This window comes from Hypanus sabinus, chromosome 17 (assembly GCF_030144855.1).
Source record: "Hypanus sabinus isolate sHypSab1 chromosome 17, sHypSab1.hap1, whole genome shotgun sequence".
In the NCBI taxonomy this organism is placed as follows: Eukaryota; Metazoa; Chordata; class Chondrichthyes; order Myliobatiformes; family Dasyatidae; genus Hypanus; species Hypanus sabinus.
Genome location: NC_082722.1, coordinates 53,988,752 through 54,003,305, shown reverse-complemented (window position 1 = coordinate 54,003,305; position 14,554 = coordinate 53,988,752). Strand labels below are relative to the sequence as shown.

General features: G+C 40.8%; 1 protein-coding gene across 2 annotated transcripts in view; it reads left to right on the top strand.

The window, feature by feature from the left end:
- The first annotated feature begins 206 nt into the window (after positions 1-206).
- nfat5b (nuclear factor of activated T cells 5b) overlaps positions 207-14,554 on the top strand; it is a 192,870-nt gene continuing 178,522 nt past the window's right edge. For both annotated transcript variants that reach the window (XM_059993108.1, XM_059993107.1), the window contains exon 1: positions 207-519. In XM_059993108.1, the coding sequence (XP_059849091.1) occupies positions 447-519 (73 nt within the window). In that variant the 5' untranslated portion in view covers positions 207-446. The remainder of the gene's footprint in view (positions 520-14,554) is intronic.

The window sequence follows — 14,554 nt, the reverse complement described above, 5'->3', positions numbered from 1 at the left end:
GACGGTACCCACGAGCCAGCCAGGAGCTGCGCACGCACAACCGCCAGGCCCGCAAGCGGGGCGAACGCGCCCGACCGGTTGACGGCTGTTGCGCGCGCCGGTTGGCTGAGCATGCGCAGGCGCTCGGTGTCGGGGCGGGGGGCGGGGCTGGCAGGGAGTCGAGTGACTAAGTAAATGATAAATGATAAATCCGACAGCAGCTTGCCATTGCCCTGCAGTTGGTGGAGATGCATGCGAGAACATTCACATAAAACCACGCATCGTGCCCACTACACTTTCGCTTCACTGAGGACCAAATGCACGCATTGAAACACGCTCTTTTCTCGAAAGGAGAGTTTTAACTCATCGAGGCCTTAAACCGGAATTTAAAATACGCAGAGCGAGGAAAAAAAAAGAAAAACAATTTCCTCGGAGGAGTCCTGACTCTTCCTCCCTTCTCCAAGGTGATGCCCTCCGATTTTATCTCCCTCCTCAGCGGGGATTTGGATCTTAATTCGCCGAAGAGTTCGTATTCCAAAGGTAAGGGAACGTTTAATTGCCTCCTTCATTCACTTCTTGGACTTGCGGCAAAACAGAACATTTAACGTTTCCACCAAGCTGTAGGCCGTAACTGAGAAAATAGCTGACAGTTCTGGGAAATAGATTTAGATTTAATATAGTGTCACTTTAATATACTTCATTTACTAATGCTTGCGTCGACGTTTAGACAAAATCGTCATATACCAAAATAATTTCGGTTTGGATTCAATCTCGCTTTACTCCGAGCAACCTAACTTGACGAGGAAATGGTTGATTGACATTTACAACCACCTGTCAGGGTACGCAGCTTGGGCCCAAGGCTAATAGGAAGGCTGTTCTCCCAGAATTGGCCTCATTTGGTAGGTGGATTTGGTATTTACAACTTTTAAGTTGGGTTGATAAAGAGTTGTGGTTATTGAGGAACCACGTCACAGCTACAAAAGAGCGCAGCTCTTTTTAGTAAACTGTTTTTCTTTCTTCTCTGCAAGTATATTTAGCGGTACCTGCTATTGTTTAACATGAACTAAGATGTAGGTTGGTATTTTTTTTAGAACTTAGATTAATGATGTAAAAATAGGAAAAATCTAGCACCATTCGGCAAGGTTCGTTCACTGTAGGGAGAATCAACACATTAAAGAATGCAAAACAAAAATACGGGAAGCAGTCAATAAATAGGTGAAGACTTTTTTGTGGAGTACAACAGAATTGGCGTTTAAGATCAAGGATCCCTTATAATTGGAAAAATGTGAAAAGCTTGTTTTAAGTTGCCTACTAGGAAAGGATGTTAGCGAATTACATTTAGTGGGAAAAAGGAACTAAATTTTCAAAAAAATTGAAGCTTGTGGAGTTACTGTTGTGGATAGGATGTACACTCAAGAGGAAGAGAGTAGACAAATTTAAGGAAGAGAGTAAACAAGAAATTTATAATGACAGCTAACATCAGTACGAGAAATAATATTGGAATATTTAATGAAGTCTGCAAGAACAACAATTTGAAAATAATACAAGGACTTTCTAGTTCCAGTGGTCTGAATTAAAGAAATTAGACTTCATGCAAATTCTCCAATGCATTTTAAAGCATTTTCAAACCCATAATAATAACACAAATGTTTTATAATAGTCAATAGTGACAGTCTATATCCCATTAGTTTAAATATGGTTAAAATGAAATAGTTATGAGAAGTGTATGTAGAGCAATATGGATTATGAAAGAAAATGGGACATCTTGATTTATTGTGAAATCAACTAACATTCAATTCCTCAGTAACCAACTATCAATCTACTTGGGTTTGACTAATGAGTTACTGCAGAAGTAATGTGACATTATCACATAGATGCACAACACAGAAGTTTTTGAAATGCTAAGAGATTGGATATTGTTTGTGTTTGAAAGGACTTTGGCTTTCAGTAATTCATATGCACGAACACCAATGTTAGTTTCTTCCAGGAAGGCAAGTATTATATCCACCTTTATTACAACAGCATTGGAGCACAGGAATTAAGACATTGCTACAGTTATAGAGGTCCTTGTTGAGACCATAATTTGGAGCACTGTATTCAGTTTTGATGGTCTTGACTAATTAAAGATATATTTGCCTTTGAGGGAGTGCATTGGGCTGGTTCCAGCAACAGCAAGTTTGGCATGAGGAGAAATTGAGTAGATTAGACCTGTATTCTCTAGACTTTAGAAGAAAGAGAAGTTTTCCCTGTAGAGTATAAAATTCATACAGTTTCATAATTTGAATATGAGGATGATATTTCCCATGACTGAGAGTCAAGAACCCAGGATCACAGTCTCAGAATAAAGCACCTGTTATTTACAGTTGAGATGCTTAAAAATTTCTTCCACAGCATGAGGTGACTCTGGAATCCTCTACCCCGAAGGATGTAGAAGCTCAGTCATCAAGTACATTAAAAAAGTAATTGATTATTGTATATTAAGGTATCATGCAGGAAAATGTGCTTGTGTAGAAGATCAGCTGTGATTAGTTGGCTAGTTTTGAACAGCCAAATGCCCTTCTGCTCCTGTTTTTTGTAGTCATAGTTGTAAAACACAAAAATGGATCTTTCTGCCCAGCACATCCATGCCACCATTTGTGTATAGAAATTGAAACAACTGTGAAGAGAAAGGAAAGGGTGGTTACCTAACATTATTAATTTCAATATTAATTTTCAAATACTGCAATGTGTCCAAATGAAAGATTAGGTGTTATTCCTTGAGCCGCTGTTGGGTATTGCTGGAAAAATATAAGATGTCAAAAACAAAACTTAAAAGTTGGAGTGAAATAGAGAACTAAAGTGACAGATCAGTGGAAGCCCGGAATTTGCAGACCAAATGAAAGTATTTTGTAAAATTATCACCAAATTACATTTGTTTTTTCGTATTCTAGAGGAGATCAGATTATTAGCACCAAATGGTGCCCATGTTTAAACTCCAGTTTGGTACTCTGTGGGACATGACTGGTGCCAGAGCATAGTAATTACCACATGATCATATTCCTCTGAGGAGAACTGTTCTTTTTAAGTATAGACATTGAAATAGAAATTGAAACATACAACTGTGAAGAGTTGTGCCTGGGTTGTGTAAGAGTTCTGAGAGGTATCTGTAAAGCACAGTTTCCATAAATTGGAAACACTGTTGGCTGAGATCGTTGTCAGCTGGGATTGCAAAAGTTACACTGGTAGGTTAATTAGCTACAGATAGGAAAGATCTTAGTTAATTTTAGGTCTTGGTTCGAATCATTAATTAGTATATATCTATACTACCGATTCAAATCATGCTTGTCCATAGAATGCCAGACCCGGGAGTTTCAACTGTACCCAAAATGAAAAGAAGTACAAGTGAATTTCTGAAAGAAATAGTAAATGGACAAGTATTGCAGTTCCTGAAGATGCACGGCAAGATGTTGTGAGAAGGGGAAATGGTTGATGGAGATAAAGGTGAGCAGGGAGTCGGATATAAACATAATGAACAGGGACACAATTAGGCCAGTTGGTCCCTCAAGCCTGATCTGCTGTTCATCAAGATCTTGGGCTGGTCAAGTCTTGGTCTTAAAATCACTTTTGCTTCTCCGCCCCCATACTCTTGTATCTTTGTGGTTTAAATTAATTTTGGTCTTCAACTTGAAAATATTCAATGATTCTGCCTCTGTTGCTCTCTGAGGTAGAGATTTCCAAAGATTCACCAGTCTTTCACATTAGAAATCTCTTCATTGTTGATTGAGTTAAGTCATTGTTTTTTTTGAAAATGCCCTCCTGTTTCCACACCTAGGCAAACATTATCATAACACTTAACCTGTGAATCCCCCTCATAACGTTTTTGTATTTTAACATGGTCACCTCATGTTTCTATACTGCAGTGAGCTTATGCTTGAGCTGCTCAACCTTGTTTCATATGCCAAATCTTTGGTCCAATAAACCAATCCAGTGAATTTTCTCTGCATTGTCTTGTATGTAAATAATTTTTATCTTAAAGATGGAAAACAAATCTGTGCGTCTTGATCCAGATGTAGACTCACCAACATCTGAGTTGCATCCAAGCACCCTAGATGTTTGTTGTCTCTAGCAATAGACAATAGGTGCAGAAGTAGACCATTTGGCCCTTCGAGCCTGCACCGCTATTCTGAGATCATGGCTGATCATCTACTATCAATATCCGGTTCCTGCCTTGTCCCCATTTCCCTTGATTCCCCTATCCATAAGATACCTATCCAGCTCCTTCTTGAAAGCATCCAGAGAATTGGCCTTCACTACCTTCTGAGGCAGTGCATTCCACACCCTTACAACTCTCTGGGAGAAGAAGTTTTTCCTTAACTCTGTCCTAAATGACCTACCCCTTATTCTTAAACCATGCCCTCTGGTACTGGACTCTCCCAGCATCTGGATCATATTTCCCGCCTCTATCTTGTCCAATCCCTTAATAATCTTATATGTTTCAATCAGATCCCCTCTCAATCTTCTTAATTCCAGCATGTACAAGCCCAGTCTTTCTAACCTCTCTGTGTAAGACAGTCCAGACATCCCAGGAATTAACCTCAAGAATCTACGCTGCACTTCCTCTACAGCCAGGATGTCCTTCCTTAACCCTGGAGACCAAAACTGTACACAATACTCCAGGTGTGGTCTCACCAGGGCCCTGTACAAATGCAAAAGGATTTCCTTGCTCTTGTACTCAATTCCCTTTGTAATAAAGGCCAACATTCCATTAGCCTTCTTCACTGTCTGCTGCACTTGCTCATTCACCTTCAGTGAACAAGGACTCCTAGATCTCTTTGTATTTCTCCCTTACCTAACTCTACACCATTCAGATAATAATCTGCCTTCCTGTTCTTACTCCCAAAGTGGATAACCTCACACTTATTCACATTAAACGTCATCTGCCAAGTATCTGCCTGTTCACCCAGCCTATCCAAGTCACCCTGAATTCTCCTATCATCCTCATCACATGTCACACTGCCACCCAGCTTAGTATCATCAGCAAACTTGCTGATGTTATTCTCAATGCCTTCATCTAAATCGTTGACGTAAATCGTAAACAGCTGTGGTCCCAATACCGAGCCCTGTGGCACCCCACTAGTCACCACCTGCCATTCCAAGAAACACCCATTCACCGCTACCCTTTGCTTTCTATCTGCCAACCAGTTTTCTATCCATGTCAATATCTCCCCCCCCCCCCCCCAATGCCATGAGCTCTGATCTTACCTACCAATCTCCTATGTGGGACCTTATCAAATGCCTTCTGAAAATCGAGGTACACTACATCTAATGGATCTCCCTTGTCTAACTTCTTGGTTACATCCTCGAACAATAGATTAGTCAAGCATGATTTGCCCTTGGTAAATCCATGCTGGCTCGGCCCAATCCTATCACTGCTATCTAGATATGCCACTGTTTCATCTTTAATAATGGACTCTAGCATCTTCCCCACTACAGATGTTAGGCTGACATTGCAATAAAGGCCAGCATTCATTTTCTTAAATTCCCTACTGTACCTGCTTGCCAACTTAGTAGTGTTGCATTTGCTAGGGGTCCCCAGATTGTTTTCTATAGCAAAATGTTATAGTCTCACTTTTAAGCATATGCTTTTTCTTGTTTTCCTTTTGGAGTGGATGACCTCACATTTTCCTACATTATGTTCCATCTGTCAACTTCTTTCCCCATTCATTTACCTATGTACATCCTTTTTGGGCTGTTTGTATGCCTCTCACAACTTGTCTATTCAATTACACTTAGCCCCTTCATCCAAGTCATGGTGATCATAAGTAGTTGAGGTTGCAGCGCTGATCCCTGTGGCATAAATCTAGTTCTTGATTGCCAACACAGAAGTGACCTGTTCAGCCCAAATGCATTTTTGACAATCACTTTTCTATATCAATATATTATCCTCAACTATATAAAGCAAGAGAAAATTGGCAAATGCTGGAAATCCAAAGCAACATACACAAAATGCTGGAGGAACTCAGTAGGCAGGCAGCATCTATGGAAAAGAGCAAATAGTCAACATTTTGGGCCGAGACCCTTCATCAGATCTCATCAGTTCCTATGAAGGGTTTTGAGCCAAAACATTGACTATTTACTTTTTTTCCCATAGATGCTGCCTGAGCTGCTGAGTTCCTCTAACATTTTGTGTATGATCCTCAACTATATGCCCTCTTAATACAGAAATCTTATCAAAAGCATTCTGAAAATCAAAACCCAGTAATGATTTCCCTTTTATGCATTATATTGTCAAAGAAGGAAAGGAATTAAGTCAAACACATTTCCTCTTTCAGAAAACCACAGTGAGTGTCTTTGATCTGTTTACATTGCTGAGAGTGGGAGATGTTGAAATTGATGGTGGATGTGGAGGCAGGTGGGATATAGTGAGGGAGAAAGAAATGCTGTTGCTTTCCCGGCTGGGAAGCAAGGGAATGAAATGGTAATGGAGGAGATCTAGTTAGTGCTTGGTAAACTGGTAGAGATGTAGATCAGTTTAGGGGAAAGGAAGACAATCTTAAAAGGCACTTTCTTATCTGTCTTTTCGTTCTTGTATCATCCAACTGCCAGTTCAAAGTAATGAATACCTTTACAATTTTGGTTTGCATACTAGCACAGACATTTCCTCTGTTCTTTTCACACTTACCCATCTCAGTAACTTAAATGCTTATTTGCTCACTTTTTAATTTCTGATGAAGTTATTAAGTATTTGCTCTCTCCATGGGTGCTGCTTGACATGCTGAGTGTTTTTGCAGCGTTTTCTTTTTCTCAGATTTCCAACATCTGCAGTTTTCTTTTGCTGCACATTATAAAAGTTTTAGGTTTGACAACAGTGTAATCCATGATGTAACTGTTTTTTACCACCTGACATTATAGGTGCTTTTTCAGTGCCCTGTCAAACACAGTATGTGCGTTGGCAGGATCACAGAATGTGAGGAAATGTAAATGGATGAGCTTGACAACATTGTTTTACCTTCAAGGGTTTTGTTGAGCATTTAAAGGAGTTTTAGTTTGTTGGTTCTTTAGTGAGTCTGCATTCTGAACCTTGGATCAGAAATATTGGGGAAAGTGCTCTAGGGGGCCAGGTGCTTCCTTTCAGGAAAACAATATGAAGAGGAAAAGCATTCTAAATCATTGCTGCACATCTCCTCGTATGGTGTGATATTGTTAACAAGCTTGGAATAGGTTGCTTGTCTTTCATAAACAAGGGATTAAATGGGAGAGAAACAAAGGACAAAGTCCTTTTTTTTTGGTTATTTTAAAAATATCTTTTGAATATAATAAAGTTTTAGTGAGTCACAATTCTATAAATCCTAAATATCTTCATCAGGTAGCTATATATCATGTACAAACCCCATTTCCAGAAAGGTTGGGATGTTTTCCAAAATGCAATAAAAACAAAAATCTGTGATATGTTAAATCGCGTGAACCTTTATTTAACTGACAAAGTACACAGAAAAGATCTTCAATAGTTTTACTGACCAACTTAATTGTATTTTGTAAATATACACAAATTTAGAATTTGATGGCTGCAACACACTCAACAAAAGTTGGGACAGAGTTAAAATAAGATTGAAAAGTGCACAGAATATTCAAGTAACACCGGTTTGGAAGACTCCACATTAAGCAGACTAATTGGTGAGGTATCATGACTGGGTATAAAAGTAGCGTCCATCAGAGGCTCAGTCTTTGCAAGCAAGGATGGGTTCTGGCTCACCCCTTTGTGTCAAAATTCATGAGAGAATTGTCAGTTCAAAAGGAACATTGCTCAACACAAGATTACAGAGAATTTAGGTCTTTCAACATCTACAGTACATAAGATTCAGAGAGAATTCAGAGACATCTCAGTGCGTAAAGGGCAAGGTCGGAAACCACTGTTGAATGCGTGTGATCTTCGAGCCCTCAGGCAGCACTGCCTAAGAAAGCATCATGCTACTGTGACAATTATAGCCACCTGGGCTCAGGAGTACTTTGGAAAACCATTGTCACTTAACACAGTCCGTCACTGCATCCAGAAATACAACTTGAAACTGTATTATGCAAGGAGGAAGCTATACATCAACACTATGCAGAAACGCCAACGAGTTCTCTGGGCCCGAGCTCATCTCAGATGGACTGAAAGACTGTGGAACCGTGTGCTGTGGTCAGATGAGTCCACATTTCAGCTAGTTTTTGGAAAAAACGGGCGTCGAGTTCTCAGTGCCAAAGATGAAAACGACCATCCTGATTGTTATTAGCGAAAGGTGCAAAAGCCAGCATCTGTGATGGTATGGGGGTGCATCAGTGCCTATGGCATGGGTGAGTTGCATGTATGTGAAGGTACCATTGACTCTGAGGCATATATTAGGATTTTAGAGAGACGTATGTTGCCATCAAGGCGACGTCTCTTCCTGGGACATCCATTCTTAATTCAGCAGGATAATGCCAGACCACATTCTGCACGGGCTACAACAGCGTGGTTTTGTAGACACAGAGTGCCTGTGTTTAACTGGCCTGCTGCCAGTCCAGATCTATTTCCTATTGAAAATGTATGGCGCATCATGATGAGGAGAATCAGACAACGGAGACCACGGACTGTTGAGCAGCTGAAGTCTTACATCAAGCAAGAATGGACAAAATTTCCAATTGCAAATCTACTCCAATTAGTATCCTCAGTTCCAAAATGATTAAAAAGTGTTATTAAGAGGAAAGGTGATGTAACACAATGGTAAACATGCCTCTGTCCCAACTTTTGAGTGTGTTGCAGCCATCAAATCCTAAATTTGTGTATTTTTACAAAATACAATTAAGTTGGTAAAACTATTGAAAATCTTTTCTTTGTATTTTTGTCAGTTAAATAAAGGTTCACATGAATTAACATATCACAGATTTTTGTTTTTATTGCATTTTGGAAAATATCCCAACTTTTCTGGAAATGGGATTTGTACTAATGTTTTTTTAAAAATGTATTTTTAAAAAAGTTATTTGGCTCTTAAATCATCCGAGTCAAATATAATTCTTTCCTAATGCAAGCACAGTAGCATTGTCACTGAATGTCAGTTGAGTGGAAAGCCTGGCTGATTCTGCCCTCCCTGATTAAGCAATGTGAAAACCAACTGCAGACCCAGGAAGAAATTGTGCACCCAACAGGTAACTCAGCGTAGGTCAGAATTTGGACTTACGACCTTCTTGTATATGTGGCTTTGTCATGTAGGGAAATTTCAATCCATCAATACTTTTTCTAAGAATAATGGAATCCTGCCAGTAATTCATTGGTGACATAGCAGATGATCATGACTATTGTGCATTTTTCTATAGATTGTGTCAAAGAGAAACTTGTAAAAAGGTGTTTTGTTACCTCATTTATAGATCTCATCAGTATGATAAACTAGGCAATGCCAATGGTATGGGAAATTTTCTGGAACTGCACAAATTGGAATATTTATCAAATTAAAAGTAAAACAAAAGGAATCTGAAAAGGTGTTCAAGTAATACTTTAGTAACACACACAAAATGCTGAAGGAAATCAGCAGGGCAGGTAGCATCTATGGGGGTGAGAAAAATACAGTTGACATTTCAGGCCGAGACCCTTTGGCAGGACTGGAGGAAAAAAGAGATAAGTAGATTTAAAAAGTGGGGGAGGGGGGAAAGAACCAAAGGTGATAGGTGAAACTAGGAGGGGGGGCATGAAGCAAATAGCTGGGAAGTTGATTGGTGAAAGATACAGGGCTAGAGAAGGGGGAGTTTGGCAGGTGGGGATAGAAGGCCATGGAAGAAAGAAAAGGGGATGGGGACTGGTGAAGAACAGGGCTTCGGTCATTACCGAAGTTCAAGAAATTGATGTTGATGCCATTAGGTTGAAGGCTACCCCCTTGGAATATAAGGTGTTGTTCCTCTAACCCGAGTGTGGCCTTATCACAACAGCAGAGGAGGCCATGGATTGACATATTGAAATGGGAAGTGAAATTAAAATGTGTGGCCACGGGGAGACCCCACTTCTTCTGGTGGGCAGAACTTGGGTGCTTGGTGAAGCAGTCTCCCAATCTATGTCGGGTTTCACCAATTATACAGGAGGCCACACTGGGAGCACCGGCCACAGTAAATGACCCCAACATACTCATAGGTGAAGTGTCACCACACCTGGAAGGACTCTTTGGGGCCCTGAATGGTAGTGAGGCAGGAGGTTTGGAGGCAGTTGTAGTACTTGTTCTGCGTGCAAGGATAAATACCAGGATGGAGATCAGTGGGGAGGGATGAATAGATGAGGGAATTGTATAGGGAGTGATCCCTGCAGAAAGTAGGTGGGGGGGGAGGGGAGAAGGTAAAGATGTGTTTAGTGGTGGGATCCTGTTGGAGATGGTGGAAGTTCTGGAGAATTATGTGCTGGATGTGGAGGCTGGTGGGGTGGTAGGTGAGGACAAGAGGAACCCCTATCTCTGGTATGGTGGCAGGAGGATGGGGTAAGAGCAGATGTGTGTGAAATTGAAGAGATGCGGTTGAGGGCAGCATTGGTGGAGAAAGGGAAGCCCCTTTCTTTGAAAGATCACATGTCCTTTGTTCTAGAATGAAAAGCCTCATCTTGAGAGCAGATGTGTTGGAGATGGAGGGATTGAGAGAAGGGGGTGGTGCTTTTACAAGTAACAGGGTGGGAGGAAGTATAGTCCAGGTAGCTGTGTGTGTGGTTTTATAATACAGGTGGCCCCCATTTTTCAAACATACGCTTTACGACAGCACACTGTTACAAAAGACCTACATTAGTACCTGTTTTCACTAACCAAAGAGGATTTACAAAAAAAAGACGCCCGCTTTATATGTGTGTTTACCCCGAAAAGACTACCATGACTGTGAACCCTTGTGTGGGCAGTTGTGTGTGTATACATGTACATGCGTAGGCGTATATGTGCCAATTTTTTTCCCTCCAAATTGATTTTGGCTCACTGTCTTCCTGATTTTGATAAGTGAAACCACACCGTACATGCAATATTTCTACTTTATATAGGCTGTATATTAGATCATTCCTGCTTTTACTGTATGTTAATATTATTTTAGGTTTTTTGGTATGATTTGAGTTATTTGGTATGATTTAGTAGGATTTTTTTGGGTCTGGGAATGCTCAAAAATTTTTCCCATATAAATTAATGGTAATTGTTTCTTCGCTTTATGACATTTCAGCTTACGAATGGTTTCATAGGAACGCTCTACATTCAGGTAGTGGGGGAAACCTGTATACATTAGTAGATAAGCAGTCTCCGGCGATAGAGAGAGTGAGATCAAGAAGGGGGAGGGAGGTGTTGGAAGTGGAATGGGTAAATTTGACGGCAGAGTTGAAGTTGGAGGCAAAGAAACGGGAGGTGTGGGAACTATAAAGTTGGTGGCAGTGTATGGGAGATGCCCAGTGCTAATGTGATCAATGATGGTGTGGGAGACAATGGCCTTGTGCTCCTTAGTGGAATCCTGTTCGAGGAGTAAGTAAGAGGAGGTATCTGACAATTGTTGCTGGGCCTCAGCAAGGTAGGGTCAGTCCACCAGATTACTCCAGCACCCCCTTTAACTGCAGGTTTGATGATGAGGTTAGGATTAGTGTGGAGGGAGTGGAGAGCAGAGCGTTTGAAAAGGGTGAGGTTGGAATTGGAGAGAGGGGTGTTGAAGTCAAGATGGTTATGTTCCTTCGGCAGTTGTCAGGCAGAAGACCAGGGCGGGGTGTCCAGGAAGAGGAGAAAGGTTGAAGATAGGAGAAGGGGTCTTCGGGGTGGAGAGTCCTCGCCAAAGAAGTAGGCTTGGAGACTGAGGCGGCAGAAGAAAAGCTCAGCATAATGGCGGGTGCAGAACCTGCTGAGTTGTGGGTGCAGAGGGTCAAAGGTCAGACCCTCACTGAGGACAGGTTCGGGGGGGGAAGGGGGTTCGTAGTGTCTGAGGAGAAGGGAGGTTTGTGGTGTTCAGGATATTTTGTGGTGTTCAGGATAATGAGATGAGAAGAAGATGGAGTCTCCAAGGGTCCAAGAACTGGCAGTAGGACCTGAGAGAGACGGGATTGTGGAGTGGTGGTGGGGGAAAAGGGAAACGTGTTCCAGCGGCAGCATGTGAAGACCCTGCCTGGAGGTTAAGGCCTGAGTTAGATGATGTGCAGTTCGCACTTTGGAGATGGCCGAGGTCGTTGGATCTGTATTGATGGCTGTGGAGAATGGGTTTTGAATCTGCTCTGTATTGTAAGAGTTGTTAAGGTTGGTAGCAGGGGTTGAAGTCTGGAGATGTTCAGGCCTGCCGGAGACCCCTTCTCCAGCCTGTATCTCTTTCACCAATCAACTTCCCAGCTGTTTACTTCATCCCCCCCCCCCCCCCGTTTCACCTATCACCTTGTGTTTCTCTCTCCGCTACCCCTCCTTTTAAATCAACTCATGTTTTTTCTCCAGTTCAGCCAAAAGATTTCAATCCAAAATGTCGACTATTTTTTTCCATAGATGCGGCCTGGCCTGCTGAGTTCCTTCAGCATTTTGTGTGTGTTGCTTGGATTTCCAAAATCTGCAAATTCTCTCTTGTTTGTCAAGTAATGTTTTAATTTAGTTCTGGCTATCTACGAGTTGAAATGGTTGTGTCAACTTTATTCTATCTGTTTCTTGAGACATTGATAGAAAAATATAATCAAAAATGTAGATGAGATGCTAAGAAAGCTGAATATTATCATGCAGGTGATCTATCTGGACAGAGAGCAGTTTAACCAGCAGTTTCATTATGACTTGTTTTTCACGTAGCATAATCACAACCCAGTCATCTCTGCTGCTGTTTGCACTCGATGGGCTTGGGCAACTGAAATGCAGGCAATTGCCAATCTAAATCGCGTGGGGAAATTCACAACATTCTCAAAGATGGAATTGAGCTATAAATTTTGTTTGGCAGTATAGTGCTTCAGTGATTTTGTTTGATCAAAAGCTTTTTATTTTGCTAGACCCATAAAATCACTAGTTGTTGGTTGCTTCCCAAGTAACACCAAAATGTGTCTAGAAATATATTAAAATTTATAATTTGTCACACAATTTAGTATATTTTATAATAAAAATCAATTTCTGATGTTTTTAAAGTTCAGGATGTTGTCAGATATCTCTTAATGCAGTGGAACTGAGAATTATGTTGGTAGCAGATATTTGAGACAGGAAAATTTATGAGACTTGTGTAACAAAGGGGGAAGGCTTAGTTGCTAGGGAACAGGATCAAGCAAGAACATTGATGTTGTATGTTTAAAAATAGCTACAGTATGGTATTTGAATAGTTATCCCTTTGCTCATAGTAATGAAGGTATTGTATCTGGTTTCCAAGACTATTTTGTATTCTATGTAGTTACTCACTTTAAGTTTATTCACTATATTTTGTTTTCCACTTTTTAATAAACATTGGAATTGTACTAATGGAACAAGTTATTATACAAGATGTATGCTTAGGACTCTTTTGAAGGTTATATGTTTCACAATTCTGTTTTAGATCATCTATTAAAGTTTTGCAGATTAGGATGATGTACTTTGTGATGGGCCACGAATTGCACGTCATATTGTCAATTACTGCTCCAACATCTTGTTGGTATTCTGCATTGCCAAGTTTCTTTCTTTCAGGTAGTCTGGAGCTGAACCACTGTGGGTGGAAAATTGGACTGCTTAATTCATCCTATTTATTCAACCAAAATAATGTGAATAGGTATTCTTCCTTTGCCCTCCTTATTGGAGAACTGGAGCTCATTTCTTCTTGCCACATGGCAGTGGTGGTTATTTTATTAATGTTTAGATTTTGGAATCAAATCATAGTGCTTGGCAGGACTGTGTGAACATTAGCTGAACTCAAAGGAAAAGTTAGGAAGAAGAAGTCTTGGACAATGTATTTCATTGTTTCAGTATTGTTGGTGCAAAGACACAACTTTGCAGGTGTCCTCTTTTATGTTAAGAGAAAGTCAAATGAAGTCACAACTGACTCGGGCAGAAGATACAAGAGCATGAAAGTACATATTTCCTCTCTATTTCCTGAGGAGACTGAGGTCCTTTAACATCTGCCGGACAATGCTGAGGATGTTCTACGAGGCTGTACTGGCCAGTGCTATCATGTTTGCTGTTGTGTGCTGGGGCAGTAGCTGAGGGTAGCAGACACCAACAGAATCAACAGACTCATTCATAAGGCCAGTGATGTTGTGGGGGTGGAGCTGGACTCTCTGATGGTGGTGTCTGAAAAGAGGATGCTGTCCAAGTTGCATGCCATCTTGGACAATGACTCCCATCCACTCTATAATGTACTGGTTAGGCACAGGAGTACATTCAGCCAGACACTCATTCCACTGAGATGTAACGCTGAGCGTCATAGGAAGTCATTCCTACCTGTGGCCATCAGTTTCTCCCTTGGAGTGTCAGACACCCTGAGCCAATAGGCTGGTCCTGGACCTATTTCCATTTGGCATGATTAATTTATTATTATTTAATTATTTATGGTTTATATTGCTATATTTCTTCACTATTCTTGGTTGGTGTGGCTGTAACAAAACCCAATTTCCCTCGGGATCAATAAAGTATGTTTGTCTGTCTGTCTGTATATTACCAAGCTCAAGGAC